This window comes from Thunnus albacares, chromosome 1 (assembly GCF_914725855.1).
Source record: "Thunnus albacares chromosome 1, fThuAlb1.1, whole genome shotgun sequence".
Taxonomy (NCBI): Eukaryota; Metazoa; Chordata; class Actinopteri; order Scombriformes; family Scombridae; genus Thunnus; species Thunnus albacares.
The window spans coordinates 4,138,575-4,155,265 of NC_058106.1; the positions used below are offsets into that span (position 1 = coordinate 4,138,575).

The 16,691-nt window shown below is 38.2% G+C and overlaps 1 protein-coding gene across 3 annotated transcripts in view; it reads right to left on the reverse strand.

Moving 5' to 3' along the window:
• ano1a (anoctamin 1, calcium activated chloride channel a) overlaps nt 1-16,691 on the reverse strand; it is a 67,347-nt gene that overhangs the window by 13,816 nt on the left and 36,840 nt on the right. For 2 of the 3 annotated variants that reach the window (XM_044354045.1, XM_044353886.1), the window contains exons 10-17: nt 13,588-13,652; nt 12,873-13,007; nt 8,674-8,834; nt 7,310-7,395; nt 5,291-5,302; nt 3,101-3,172; nt 1,717-1,791; nt 232-433 (exon numbers count right to left, since the gene is read on the reverse strand). In XM_044354045.1, coding sequence (XP_044209980.1) covers nt 232-433; nt 1,717-1,791; nt 3,101-3,172; nt 5,291-5,302; nt 7,310-7,395; nt 8,674-8,834; nt 12,873-13,007; nt 13,588-13,652 — 808 coding nt within the window. The remainder of the gene's footprint in view (nt 1-231; nt 434-1,716; nt 1,792-3,100; nt 3,173-5,290; nt 5,303-7,309; nt 7,396-8,673; nt 8,835-12,872; nt 13,008-13,587; nt 13,653-16,691) is intronic. The other variant, XM_044353959.1, reaches the window with a different exon arrangement.

Here is a 16,691-nt window from a genome sequence, read left to right on the forward strand (position 1 = left end):
ATTATTATTCTTATTCTTTTCCAGAATGTTGTAGAATGCATGCATTTCATATGCAAACTGATGAAGCACTTTCTTTACTTAACTTTTATTTAATATCAAACATGAAACAAAGATATAAGCTTTACGTTTTACTATTGTTCTCTCTTCCCTGCTTGGTATGAGAATGATCCAGTCAATCTACAGTCAGTAACAAATGCTTGATTTGTGTTTCAACAGTGAAATGTGCCTCACCCAGTGCCGTGAGCCAGCGGGCAATGGCGGCGTAGATTTCATCTAAAATGATGATGATGATAAGGTTGATGATGGCAGCGGTGGTTTTGACGGTGGCTCGAATGTTGTAGCGTGCTGCAGGGTAGGTGCTCATGTGCAATGCTGCCTTAATACTAATACGGTACAGGATGACACCGAAGACTATGGCAAAGGTCACAGTGATCTATAAGAGGGGAAAAGAGGAGAACACCTAATCTGACAATCTGCTGTAAGATAAAAGGTGGGGAAGATGTCTACAGGGTCACTGCAGGTGAGACACACTGACACATAAACACCTACATTTAAAATAACCAGTTATTTTTTTTTTATTAATTATTTATTTTTAATTTAATTTTTGTTTTAAATGAAGTAAAAAAACAAACAAAACAGTTGAATCTCTAAAACAAATAACCCAGCAAATTTGAAAATATATTATGGTACTACACTTTAGCATTCAATCATTTTTATTGAAAATGTTCAGAATAAGAAGCCTTTTCTTTTAGAAGGCTGTTATTCTAAGAATAAACCTTTTCAGGCTGTCTATCTGTCTAGGCATGTGTCTACATGTGTTGTATAGGATGGAAATAGTGAGGGCGGCTGTTCTGACATGCATCATTACCCACCTGAGCCTGTTTTACTGAATTATTGCACCAGTGTGCAAAGCAACAAATGCTGCAATATAAAAGCTCAACCAGTCCTGATGAGTTGTGGGTTCAGAACAGCTTTTGATGATTTTGTTGCATAAAGCTTTGGGCTAGCTTCAGATTCAGTTTTGGTTTGGACATTTTAACCAACCACAACATCATCAGCACCACCAAAAAATGAGAAGCCCACTACCTGAACTAGAGATAAAAGGTTCGCTCAAAGAACCAATAGCATCAGACCTTAGCTTTGCTGTGAGCTAGCATGATAAACTTTTTTCATTCTAATTCATTCAAATTGTAATAAGTCACATTATTTTCACCTACTTTCAATGTCAGTCCTAAAATAAAGGAGGACCTCGCTAGATTTGTAGCCCATTTTGAAAACTTTAGCCACCAGCTACCTTCCTCTTTGGTTTAGGAAACACACTTTCAACTTGCAAGTGTAAAAATCTTTTTTATTGTGCAACAAATTGTTTTCTCAAATTTTTTTCTCATCTAGATGGGTAGAAGAGTCTTTCGGGATTTTGGGAATACCCTCAGAACAGCAGGTTTGTGTTGTTCTTTTTCAAACACTGCAGAGTATTTATCTTTTAGAGAAATGGATGCTTAGATCTGTGACTTGGATGTAATGTTAATACATGAAGCACAAACTGGGTTTACTAAATATGAACCCTGCTCTCGCTTGCTGTTTTGTTGTCTGGATTTGCAGTTATTTAAAGAAGAAAAGGAAAGGGTTAAAACAAATCATTGCTTCAAGTGTCATACATGTGTTAGAAATACAAAGGTTGATGATGAACACTGGAGGGAGACTGTTGAGACTCACCATGAAGCCCATCATGACAACTGTAGTCAGGTAAGCTGGCAGTCTGTCTGTACATGTCAGCTTCACCTTCTCACCCTAAACAGACACACACACAGATATGTGGAGGACATAAAATATTTGAATCATTAACAGCATCTTCAGCTGGTTAGATCTGCGTATGTGTGTGTTTAATATGTGTCTTTATGCTGCCACAACCTCATGTCTTTCTGCCCTTTCAGCTCTTTATGCCCTGGGCACACAGATGCACACAGCGTACACACACACACACACACACACACACCATAAACATACACACCATAAACATACACATGATAAACCTACACACCATAAACATACACACACACTATGGGGCTCCAGTGGAGCACAGCTAATTCCGCCCTGAGCTATCATGTCACATTCAAGCCTACTGAGAATTGGGTCAGAAATCTCAGGCGACTGTATATGTGTGTGTGTGTGTGTTTCCTCTTGTGTATTTGATGAACAGGAAGACGTGACCTTGGTACGAGACAAAAGGCAAAAGGCTAATAATCAACACGCACACGCTCGACTCCAGAACATGTCAGAATAAATGTCGTCAGTGATTTTTTTACTACATAACACGTTTCATTGTTTCATCAGCGCTTTCTCTTCAAGACGCTGATTTAGCTGCAATTAGATTTTATTCCTACACTTGTCAGCTTTTTGACTGTTGCTGTGCATGTGTATGTGTGAGCCTGAGAGAATATCACAATGGAATATGTGGAAGAAGTCAAAAAGAAAAAGACCCAGGTTTTAAACTTGGTGTGATAATTTGAAGGGAGGGTTAAAATATCATTTATGGCAGATAAAAAAAACTACTTCTATGATTCAAATGTATTATTATGTCAGATTTTCTCCAATTTCTGCTTCTTTAGGCTTGTGGTGATCAAATGAAGTAACCTGAAAAAGGGGAGTAATTTTTTAGCTGAACAATTTACCACTGTGGTAAATTGAACCATGGGTTTGCACATCAGTCCATTAACTACAAATCTCCAGCATGCTATGTGTAAATTGCATCATACCTTAGTAAAAACAGTTACTCTACTATTTCTTTTTGAGGTTGGTACTGTTGGTGGTAGGTGGTAGAGATTAATGTTAGAAGAGACAGAGGTAGATTTCCATTGGAGCACACCATCCCTTTATATTTCTGATTACAGTGACATTCATGCTATGTAAAGTTACAGTTACTGCACTGACACTACTGGGCTGCTTGTAACAGAAAATGGTAACAGTTTATGTGTTGATGTGGTAGAATCTTTTTGCCAGGATTTCTGAGAGATGAAGTCTTCTGCTTTTTGGGATGACTCATCGGACTGTGCGGGGACGGTTTAAACACACAGCTAAAATGTAACTAAGTCAGTTTTACCTTAGGGGTCGAATGCTCCTGTCTCATTGTCTTTTTCATGACCCGGAACTCATACTCAGCTCGGTTGTGGTCCTGGAAAAACAATCAGTTTAGAAGTTACAGTTACTGATACTACTGTATGTTACTGTTTAGAGAAGATCCTTATGGAATTTCAGAATGGAGACAGACATGAAAAACAAAATTAGTATAACGCTCCGTGCGAGAGAAGTGAGAGAAATGCATTAACCCACAATGAAGGATCAAGTGGACAAGATAAAAACTAAAATAAACTGTAGTTTGATGTCGGAATAGCCCAGTGATACCCACACTCATTTTTCAACTCATGGAAACTATGTGTACTATGTGTGCATGTAAAAGCTTGTCGTACTTTGGCAGACACTTCAATCATAACTCTAACTGTACAAGAACAGCCTGGCATTTTTAGAAATATGCTTGTTTGCTGAATCAGATAACAAAATCACATCGATATGATCTCTGTGTGTCCAGTACAGACTGTTCCGGTACATGTTTAGCCTAGCTTAGCAAGAAGACTGCTAGCTTATACTGTAGCTCCATAAAAATCAAGGAACTACACCTTCCAAAAACTGACAATCTGTCTTATTTAAATGTCATGTTAGTTAGCAAACCATTCTCACACCACTAAGAAACTACAGTGTCTCATGTTCATATTTCTAAAAAACAAAAAATGTCAAGAAGGGTTGCAAACTTTGGTTAAGTAGCTAACTCACTAGAACCAAACGTCCTGTAAATGTGTCTGCGGTGGACACACAGAGACTGATATCCATCTGACTCTGGGTAAGACAGCAACTATTCATGTTCCCTAAGATTTCGAACTGTTGCGTAAATCATTGTTTACTTTCCTAAACCCAGCATATCTTATTTGTAAAATAATCCTTTCATTGTGAGGAACATAATATTAACATTTCATGTCCATGTAATATGCAGCCAGAGGTGTGTGAATGTGCACCGATATAACAGTAACAGTTCAGCCTGCAGTGAGCCCAGAGGAGTGAAAAAGCATTGCATATACAGAGGAAATTGCATCACTAGAAACTTGAAAAGAAAGCTGAGGGTTAGACAGTCACTTTTGGCCTGGAGGTCATGCTAATGTACAAAAGGACAAACAGAGTGAAACAGACAGACAAAAAGATCCAAATGCAGTTAAAAGGCTAACTGGCCTCAGAAAAACAGCAAATGACTATCTATAGAAACAGGAAATGTGGGGAAAGAGAGTAGGGGAATGACAAGCAACAAATGGACCAGGGACTCGCTGCTCAGGGAATTTACGCCCATGTGGTATGCACCATAACCACTCAGCTATCAGATCACCCCCTTAGTATTATTATTCTATTATTATTCTGGGCTGTAAAATCAAAACAATAGCTTGAAGATGCTAAAATGCTCAGTAGAGCTGAGATAAACTGCAGAACCTGGTCATAATTCTCTGTTGATTTGTCATTTTTCTTCTGCTGGTAGTATAAAAATACTGATCAATGCAGCTGTAAGTTTGCTACAGTTCAAAGGAGTGAACTCTATACACTGCTCCAATCTCACATAAAGGGCAAATTAGAACCAGCTAATGCTTCTTTGATCTCTTTTGGTCCTGTCAAAGGTTGTGTGAATTTTGGAGAAGCATATTATAAGTTTTTATAATACCTATTATAAGTATAAGTTTTTGAGAAATTATTGCTTTGACACACCACTGTCTCCTCAGCCAGCACGTCCATTTGGGACCGATAACAGCAAAACTGAGCTGAGCTGAGGGTCCATCTTTCCTACATGGAAATATCCTGTGGTCTGAAAAAAAGTGGAGCAAAGAGTAGGAGTGAGATGCGAGTTGAGTCAACAGACTGTTCTGTCAACTCTGCTGCCATCAGCAGACACAAACAACAGCCACACTAATGAGAGGCCATAGGGATGGCCAGCATCAGGATGTCCCTCAGAGAGAGAGAGAGAGAGAGAGAGAGAGAGAAAGAGGAGGTGAAGAGAGAAACTACGCGGGAGCAAAGAGATTAAGAAGATGTCAAGTGAAAGGACCTGAGGCAGATTGTTAAAGACACCTTGAGGGAGAAAAGGTTAGCGTTAGGTAACAGCGGCTGCAAAAATGGATCTAAAACAGTAAGTCAAAAAGAAAGAAGATTAAGTTTAAATATAAGAGACGGCAAGAGATAAAGCAAGCCGGATCCAAACCTTATGTTCCTCCTGCAAAATACACCACACACATAAAAACATAAGGACAAGATGTCAGTCAGCGGTCTTTGTCTCTGGAGATTCAAACATTTCAGTGTCACTTTTAGAACATTACAGAAAAATTATAAGAGCAAAAACATTTTCATAAAAAGATTACATTGTTCCATTTCATTATGATTTAAAAAAGAAGCTTCAGTATTGATGTCTGGTGGTTTGATGTGTTGTGTGGGAACATTTTTGTTGAGAGATGACTCACTACAGAAAAAGCCAGACGAGTTACATTCATATGCATATTCTGACCTGTGCCATCATGTTAGCCCTATTGGTAACACTTTGCTTTCCTGCTGTTTAGCAGTATACAAACATTTAATAAATAGTTTTAAACACAATATGATGTAGTTATAAGCAGATATGGGATATATAAGGATATTTTACGGCTTTATTAATGTACAGCTAAAACTTCTCCAATGAAGAAATGTGTTTTACAATTTTGTCATTCCTTATCTGTTTATCCTTATGAGTGCCTTTTCAATTTTCCAACTACTATTTGTCGCATTCATTTCGCTATGCAGGAATTCTGCTCATGATTCGCAACTTACTCGGTAATCCATTACAGAACATCATGCCTGCTTTGATTGTTGTCAAGGCCACGTTGGCACATCAACCACATTGTTACATGGTAATGCATTTTACAGTGCAGATTAATATGGAAGGTCTACACTGCATCAGGTTTTACAACAATAAAAGTGACAAGTTGATTTCTGTAGCGTATTGAAATGAATGGAGACAAATGGTTTTACTGAAAGAGAGGAAAGACATACAAAATCTAAAAAGTTTATGCTAGAGGATTGAAGAATATCATCCTTTGAGTATATTACGTAGCGTTAATTAGCCTTTTTGTTTGGTGACACAAGAAATGTCCATCTTCAAGGTCAAACAAGGACAAACAATTTATAGAAATGAAATAGCCTTACAACACATCACAATATGATTTGGATAATTAAACCTGGTTAAACAAATGTTAAAACCTGAGAGTTGCTATTTACAACTCTCACAAGGCATCTTCAAAGTCTAACGATTGCAACAAAGTACAAACAATTTGGATGAATGAAATGGCTTCATAACTAACCTAAAAACCTATCACGAGAATTGTGAGAAAGTTTCAGAGCGACAGAGACACAGAGCGTCCCCGTAACCATAGTAACTCAATCTCACTCTGCCTGCATGTGCACAGCATGAGAGGAGAGGGAGAGACGGTGTGCTGCTGCCAGAAGAGCCCCTGACTGAGATACATTACAATATAATAGATTTATATAATGTATATTTCTGGCTTTTCCCCTGATGGTCTGAATAACTTGCTGCTGCACAGTGCTGCTATTGCATTGTGTTGCTCTGTCTTGTCTGTCTGTGTGCCCTCAGTGCCCTCTTTTCGTTCTGTGACGTTATCAGTTATAACTTTATTTTTCACTGCGTGAGAAAATGGGTGTATGGCATGAGAGTGTGTGTGAAAAGTGTCAATTGCATGAGTCTCATGGTCAATGTGTGAGGGCTGGCAGCTTTGACTCTCATGTCTGTGCTCTAAATTTGTCTAACGTCAGCAGACAGTTAGCTTAGCTTAATATACAGACTGGTACCGGGGGAAATATAGCTAGCTCTATGTAAACAAAATCTGCCTACCAGAACCTCTAAAGCTCACTAATTAACATATCATATCTTATTTATTTAATCCATACAAAAAGGAAGTCTCTGGCCAAGCCAAGAAATAGTCCCAGCACCTAATTCCCCATAAAACCACAACTTGTCACTCTTTAATAACCTGAGCTAACCACCTCTTGGCTCTAACTTAGGATACAGACACAAGAGTGGTAACGTTAGCCTATTTATGTTCTCATGTAACTGTTCACATGAAAGCAAATAAATGTATTCCTCAACATGTTGAATGATTCCTTTAAACTACACTTGTGGGTATATATCATCTTTCCAGCTTGTATTTACAAGAGGTGTGTTCCATTATCTCACCTCCTCCTCCTCACCGAAGCCTGTCAGGTCCCAGATATAGTTGAGTCGCATCTGACGTCTCTTCCAGTGCTCCATGAAGAGAACCGCTACACAACCAAGCATACACAGATAACTGAAAACAGGCTAAAACACAAGCTTATTACATGGAAACTTTTCTGTATGTACATATACCACCACCGTCTATAAATGACAAAGAATATAGAGTGTGAACATGCCCACTATCATATTGACAGTCTTGCTATATATATGTTACCTCTGTTTAAAGTAACTGATAAGATGAACATGTAGTTATGCACAAATGTGTATATTCTGTACAATGAACAGATTTTATATAATTCTATTAATGAGATAAATATATATTTTTTAACCTTTTGTACAAATATGCTGTACGCTCATTTATGGACTTGTGAACTTTCATTTACATTTTTTTAAAATTACATTTTATCCATCCAGTATGTAGGGTTCCCTCAGAATTTCACTATCACAATATCACAGAATTTTTTTAGATTCAAATATATATATATTTTTGATGGTGTCATATATGATTGACGCCACTTATGACTAATCATCAGCTGCTAATGTCATGGAAATTTCCTTGTTAGATGATTGTAGTGTTTGCAATTATAGCATTTTTTATCTGCAAGAGAAGAGAAACTTAAGGGATAAGGCTGACAATATTAATTTCTTGTTACGTCGACAAATCCCAAATCTCCTCTTACTGAAGATGCATATAAGGTCCCAAATATTTGTTTCATAAAAAAAATCTGAATGAAAAAGTTCACTGTGGAAGTAAGTGGAGGTAATGAAGAAACCTTTTTTTCAATTAGCAATGGCTGCATCATAACTGATTTTTCTTTTGTATACATGCACACACATGTTGCTATTTTACTATTCCAATGATGCATCTCTCTAATGAAGATAATTACATACAGTATGATGGGTTTCTTCCTCATCTGTTCCACAGGTCTAGGTGAACCCAGATGGCTGTCAAGCTGTGACTCTGTCAGACACTAGCTTCATCTAAACACATAACACCTCCCTGGTCTGTAAGCCCTGCTGCTGCTAACAGATGGCAACATGGTTTGGCAAGACATCAGAGGAGGACCGGCTACATTTTCATTGGGTGTGTTTATTCAGGAGTTACCTCTATGGATTCATATTGTAAATTTCATGTGTAACTAAGGAACAGTATCCAGGTTTTCTGCGAAAGCTGTACTGAATGGATTAAATAGTGCTGTATTAGCTGGAACAGTTCCAGCAATGCTTAGCTGCACAGCCTGTCTTTGTTATGTTCTACTCAACTAATGATCTTCATCAGACCCCTTGGTTGCTGTTTTTAATATTGGATGAGAATGTGTCCTTACCCCAGAGAGCCATGAAGATGGAGAAGAAGACGGTTGCTGGGTTGTCGAAGAGGTGGCTGGCTCGGGCTGTACCACATGCTGTCACCAGTTTCCAGTAGCTGCAGGCGCGGTCGCACAGCGGACACATGGTGATGTTGTTCCTTGGATCACAAATCTCCATACTGACAAAACAGAGGTGGATGGAGAAGAGAAGTGGAAGACAGAGGGAGGAAGGTGAAAACAGGTCAGACCAAGAGTCTAGATTGAGGCTACAGGGCTAACACAAAAAATAAATCAAGTGATTCCGCATGTTGTTTGACTGAAATAAGCCTTGTTTATTTACAGCCTGTTCTAGCGGACAAATTCTGGGGTATCAAATATGATTTAAAAGAACCAAATATTGCCATCTAGCAGTCCTGCTCATGATTTGCAACATTGCAGTAAGACCTAATACACCCAGATGGAGTGCTACCTCAGGATAAACAGAATGGCAAAATCTCTGACAGTCAAAATTTCTATCGCTTCAAGGTATGTACTGTGTCATTGTATTGCACAACTCTAATTGACATGCTTTGCACATGTTAAGTCTATAATGATTTGATGTAGCAATCACGTGTTTGTGTGGATAGGTGGAGTCATTCTGAGGTTGGTGTCTAAGCCTGATGTTTACCATCCAGATTCAGACCACACTGATAGAGATCTCCATATTAAGTCATTTGCTCAACTGAAATCTTATTTACTAAAAAAAACAAAACAAAACAACTAAATGAATGGAATCTTTTTGCAGCACAGAGTCAGGAATGAGACAAATCAAAATGCAGAATTTTACTTTGTACAGTGTTTATTGCTGTGAAAATGTCATCAGATTTTTATGCTGACATAGATCAACAGCAATAAAGTGAATCAGTTGATTTGTATTATTTTTTCTATGCATTCATTGAGGATTATCACCAAGCACAGCTTCCCTCTGCTCTACTGAGTGTTTTAGCATCTTTCAGCTCCTTGTTTTGGTTTTACAGCCCATAACTTTACTGATTTGTTCGGTCTCACTGTTCTTGTCAGCCTTGTTTCCAGCACAAACATTCCTCAAGTAGACAAAAAACATGACTCCAAATGAATGCTAATGTTGCCCTGTGTCTGCAGGATGTATAAATAGGAAACTACAAGGTGATAATACTACTAAAACCCAATTGGCCAAAAAATCAATGAATGTAGGTTTAATGTATTTAGCATTTGAACATTTGTTATGCTAAATTATCGCTAACAAATAAATAAATAAAGTTTTGGAGTAGAGACAACTTATGCCAGCTTTACATCAAATGACTTTTCAAATGATTTCACTGTCACGGACAAATTTCCGATGTTGGAATAAAACCATGAGAGTTTTGCTAGAGTTGTGGTGTGCTCCCATCATCTTGATCATTTGGTGTAAAGTGGTCAAAAAATTCAATTTGAGCTGTCTTAAGTCTTAACTGACTTAAGTAATTTACGTTTTCTTTTGGCTGTTTTTTTTCAGAACAAACCACTGCGCACACTAGGGCAGCTGTGGCCAAAAGCAGCTTCTGTTTCTGCTCCATTGTTCAACAGTTTTTCTTTTAAATTTCCACAAGAAGCAGAACAGGGAAATAATTAGGAATCTAGTTATAGTCTTGAAAATAGTGACCCTGCCCTGATAGCAAATTTCCTTTGGTATGGATGTGGGCCAAATGAACAGCAAAGATGTGGTCCACATTTGGAAGTGAATGACGGGCCATATCCGGCCCAAGGGTACAACAGCTATAAGTGAATCATAACAAAGCCAGACTTCTACTAGGAGTAAGCCAAATACAAAAAGTTGATATGGCTCATAGCTGGGCCTGATATGAAATATATGTATGGCTGAGTTCTGTTAAGGCCTTATGGTCCTTATGTGACCCACATATGGCTGAGAGACCACAATCTGTACTTATCCCAGAATTTAACCTAAACTATACCACACCTGTGATCTGGCCCACATTAGAAAGTGAATGATGGGCCAAATCTGGCCCAAGACTGTAATAGCCTTAACTGAACCATAACACAGCCATGAGTATTATCCCAGAATATTACCAAATGGTCTATACTTTGAATCTTAAGGCAAACAGTCCAGAAATCCAAACATTTTAAAATGTCAATTTAATATGTCAAACTGGCAATTTACCTGTTTTTATACATTATGCGTTCTATATGTTCTGTATTTTCCCTAATAAAGCAAAGGTTATTAAAAGTAGTAGTTAATTAAGCCTTGGTTAATGAAAGTGTTATTACTGCAATTTCGCAAATGTGGCATTTTGTGACACCTTTCATAGGCTACACACTGACAGTGTGTAATGAAGGTCCACTTCATTACTAGTATTTTGTAGTGTGAGCATTTTCCAGCAAAATTTGCAGTACTGGTAAAATAAGAAGGCACAAACTTGAAGGGTGGAATGTTTTTTATTGAGATTGTTGCATATATTAATGATGTGTGTATTGTAGATATTGTAACTGCCTCAGCTGGAACTGACTGAAGGCCAGCCATGTGGAGACAGACATATGAGCTCATTATGTTGAGTTACCTCAACATAATGAGCTCATTCTGGTATAACCTTTGCCAAAATGATGGTGGACTGAATATAGCTAACTGTGGCTTGATTATGCAATAATATAATGTGTCATGTTTGTGTAGGTCACAGACCTCTGTTCTGTCTCCTCTCCAGGGTGTTCGGGCTAAAAGAGTCCCCAGGCTACCTGAACACCAATTTAAAGGTTCTGGGAGATACCATGTGGTAATTAGTGTAGGGGTGTTAGTGTACTTTAATCTGCTGTTCAGGTTTTCTGTGATTCTATTGTAATGTGTAGCATAAATCTAGATCAGGTAAACTATTTGACATGGGTGTAGTATAAATGTATTTTAATGTATTTGTTGTTTTTGTGTAGTTTTGATGTTAGGGGAGGGGCAGATTTCCCTATACTGTGGTAGGGGTCGAGGTTGTTGCCAGTGGCAGGCTATATAAGGCTGCCAGTTTCCATCAAGCCCTGCTGCTGTCAGGATTACATGCTGCCCGTGGTCCACAGTATTTTATGGGGAGAATTATGACTGTTGTACTGTGTCTGTAGGTGAAATAAACACATGGTTGGTCGGCACCTAACCTCTGCCTCAAGCCTCCTGCTTTAAAGTCAAGCCGCTACATGGCCATCCTAACACAGCCCCATGAGAAAGCAGAATACATGAGACAACAGTAGTGTTATATTTTTAGTCATATCTTTGTTATATCTTCCTATACACACACACACATTTACCCAACCATAAGTACTTATAGAAGTCATTTGATGCTATCAGGGTGCAAGATCCCAAGTCTTTGCAAAATCTTCAAGTCTGTGACTAAAAACTCAGTGACTTATGACACACTGTCTTTAGATGTGAGAGGGTGTCAGACTTTAGTCTTTTAAAAGTTCATCGCGCAAGCAACATTTGGAAACAAAGCTGCCTTACAGTCAATTTTTCTTATTACAAAGCCTCAAATACAATCGATACTGTATGAAATGTGTTTTGTAGGACTGAGTATTGAAAACTGAAAGCTGGCTTCAAATGTCTGGTCAGATTCTTCTTTTTTTCTTTAGACCGTTTTATTAAGTCAAAGTTAGTGGTTACTTACAGTATGCTTAGACAACATTCAGCATGTGAAAACCTATTTTGTTACATAAATAAATGGTTTTGTGGAAACAAGTTTATGTAAGGTAAGGTTTTGTTACAAATACACCAGTAGCGTATTGGCACCAGTAGAAAAAATCCAAAGACATCCAGCTGGCCTTCTATCATTAGTTAATGGAACACATCAAAACAATGTCTAAGTCAACTCTGTCTTTACATCCCTGCCAAATAAATATACTGTGTATTGTGAGTTGAATTAAGACATACTGTGCATCTCAGCTGGTTTTCTGATGGACCTCAGTAAACAAGCTACACATTGATGTTAGGAGATTTGTAACACAACTACAACACCAATTAAAATATTGAAGGATCGCTTCAGCAAGAGGAGACAGAAAATTACTTTAGATTTAGACAGAAAAGACAGAAATGTTTTTTTGGAAATATTTAGTTTGGAAATGGGGTGTCTCTTCCCGTTTGTGTTTAATACAAAATGAAAAAGCAAAACATATGCAGGATGCGTGTGTGTGTGTGTGTGTGTGTGTGTGTGTGTGTGTGTGTGTGTGAGTACCTAGGTATGTTATCATCCACAGTTGCACAGCCATAGAGGAATACAATGACTCCCACGATGGCTGCAGGGATCAGCATCTGTGTGTAGACTCCTAACCAGGCAAAATAGAGTCCAACCTTCTCCCCAAAATACTTCCTGTGGGAGGAAATACCATTGAAAAGTGCAACATTTACAACATTAATATGACACTGTCAAATCAACTATGATATATTGGTATCATAATACCATTCCCTTCACAAATGAGAATATGGTGACTATGATTTGGTAATGTTTCTAAATATCAAAGCCACATTTCCCTTAAGATCAGTCCCTTCCTGTGTTTTTGGCTTTACTGATGCTGGAAATAATTTTCTCACCAGCCTTTCACTCCCTCCAGCAACTGCAAAAACATGGTTTCTGCAGCAATCTTGGAAGCAGGATCATGTTACGATGTTCATGAAGCCACTGATATGATTATTCAAGGGACTGATAACACCATGTTCCCACTCTTTCCTGGATCACATTCAGCTCAGCACAGGACTATTGCCGCTGCAGAAGAGCATCAGTGGGGTCTCAATCTGTGTGTGAGCATCCTCATCTGTGTTTTCTGCCTTCAGGCTTTGTGAAGACAGTTAATGCTGCTGTCAGAGCACCAGCCAGGGCAGACATGTGAGGGTGGGAAATGTGTGTGTAATTCACCAGACAGATATGACGAGAACACTGCTATGGATCTGACCTGATGAGTCCAATAGGCTGGTACTTGTAGAAGCAACTGTAGCTGGCCCACTCCTCGTAAAGCAGCTGTGAAGAAAAGCAAGAGACAATAATCATTATTACTATATCATCAATTCTCATATATTATATATTAGACGCAGTGTGTAGTTTTTGTCTTTATGTCCAGAAGTTTTCAATCCAGCACAAATATCAATATATACAGATGTATGGAGGAGATTTTCAGGGTTCGAAGAAAGAAACATGTTGATGGGACATTCTGTGCCTTAGTAATGTAAAAAATATATTGATAATACTAAATGAACAAAATACAAAAACCCAATTTTCATTGATTTGATTGAGTGATTGTTCTGTATCAGCCAGCAAGGCTTTTGTGACATCATTATGATTGATACTATGTGGTGATATCAGTTGTTTTTTTTTTTACATTATGGTGAATCAGCATCTGCAGTTTATACACACGCATCAATGTAGCTGTAAAAAAATAGACTGGATCAGTTTTATTGGAGAAGATGTCATTTCTTTGATGATTATGGACCCAGATCTCAAATTATAAATTATAAATCATAATCTTTTTCTAATGGTTTTAAAGTGGATTTACTGATGCCCATCCTTAACAAATTACCATCTCTGAAAAAGGTAGGTTCTGCTGATTTTTACAGTGTGTGTATGACAACTGTGCATCTGGTTTGACTGAGTTATAATTTTTGAAATTAAGGGGTACAAATCTTGACACAAATTGCATCCCTAGGACACAAAGGCTTTATATGAAACATGTGCAAGAAATACTTAGATTCAACAACAATAACTTGACCGTGAATGAAAGAATGGCAAAGTAGAAGTGAATAAATGAATAAAGTAGTAAAGCAGTACTTTGTGGAACAGCAGAGTGGTGAGTGTGACATAATTCTGTTGTTGTGCAGATGAAATTGCGGAGGAGAAAATGAATTGATGAATTTACTATGTGGGCTCTTAGTGGACAATTCAGTTAAAGCCCCCTGTCTTGCATTTAAGAATTTATGGTATTATATGTCACTGTTCATCACAGCCACTTCTCCATGGGACTGAAGATACGGTATACAAGCATAACAGCAACTGATGCAACATATTCCATGATGACATACTCCTCAGGGACCAGAGACATGTGATGTACTTTGAAACCACAAGAGTTGACAATATGGTCACACATGGTCCCAAGCAGGTTCTGTTTGACAAGAAATCAATGCAATCAAAAACAAGCCTGCAGGCTAGACCAGGGGTGGCCCATGGCATAGGCCACATTGGGGGTCACCTAGGACACCAAATGAGTGGGACATGTTTTTCTTATGTTTTTTTCTTACTGACAGGTACGCTTGCTTTTATATAGCTTTTGGAAATACGCACTTGTTCTCCCTTCTTAATGTTTTTCCTTTCTTTTTCAATGAAACGAAGTAGTCGTGTGCAAACCCACAAAACCTCAGTGTTATAGATGCTGGATACAAAAAACAATCAAACTAGATACAAGGACATTTTGACCAACCACAGGTCTTCCTCAGGCAAAGGAAGACCTGAGGAAGAAACTACATACTCGGAACAAATATGAATCACATGAGAATGGAATTGGTACACAGCCACCACCACTGTTATTTATTTAAGTCACAGGAGGATCTATTACTGTAATAACAGTGCTGTGTGAATAAGGATTGAGATGACAATGCGTACAAGATGTGTGAGCTTTAGAGGTGCTGGTAGGTGGATTGTTTTACCTTTGGACAGAACCAGTCTAGCTGTTTCCCTGTTTCCAGTCTTTAGACTTCTGACTGACAGATATAAGTGTGGTCTTGATATTCTCATCTAACTCAACAAGTTTTGAAAGTGAATAAGCGCATTTCCTAAAAATGTCAAACTATTCCCTTTAAGATGCATTTCCCTCTTAAATATTTTAGTCTATGAGCATAGGAGTTCATGTTTGACCTTTAGTAACAAAAACGAAAATCACGAAATAATTTAAGCTTTAAATGTCTGCCTACCAGCTTTTCAGAGCTTTCAGCTGCGTTTCATGCTCTTCAACAGTGAATAGAGCTGATATCGTCACATGACCTAGGTATGGAACTTGCTAACAGTGGTCATCATACAGTATGTATGTAACAAAATTGTAACCCTGGTCTCAGTCCAAGGATGTTCTTTTTCATCCTTGAACACAGGTCATGTGATGACACCTGAGCCAGATCCAATCACTGAAGAAGACTTTGGTATTAAGTTGGAAGCCCTGAAAAGCTTGTATGGACCTTTGAGCTTAGCGGATTTTGTTACACATGCTTTAGTCTTGTTTAGTTTACTGACTGAGGTGTTAGCAAAGCCTGGACCGTGGAATTGAGGAAATTATAATTAAATGTGGTATTCATTCTAGACATTGAATGGAGCTATAATTTCTAATATTTTGTGAATGACTTCATGTGTTCATGGAAGTCTGACCAAATGCTTATGATAATTAAAAGAGCACTGATATGTGTGTGTGTGTGTGTGTGTGTGTGTGTGTGTGCGTGGGTGTGTGTACATGTTCTCCACTGTGATTAAGCATCATGTGTTCAAACACATTTATATGCAAATCACTGTTGTGCAATGGTCTTTACAATCATCATCAAACAGTTGACTGGATTTGTGCTCTACTACTGGTAGTAAGAACAGAGCACATAAATCACTATGAAACTGTGTAACATTTTCACACACAATCACACACTCCATTCACAGGCAGAGTACCAAGCTGCCAGGCGACAAATGAAGGTTTTTAATCACAAGAGAGAGGCCCAGAGGAGCTTTCAGATAGCAGATCACAGCAGACTGAGCAACAGAAAACTACATATTCGACATGGAATCTCTACATTTGCAGCCGAGGAAAACCCATTTCTTAAACAAGTACACACACATGTATATGTGGGATTGGGATATACTGTATATATACTATAAGTGCATTGTTGTGGAGGCACTTAAAGCACCAAGCTAAAGCTTTTCTGATGCTTGAGAACAACAGAGGGGGAATTATAAGGCTGTTGCCTTAGTGACACACAGCCTACGGTATAATTATGGAGAGTGTTAGCAGGGGAGGAGATGACTTTAGAATCAGTGAGA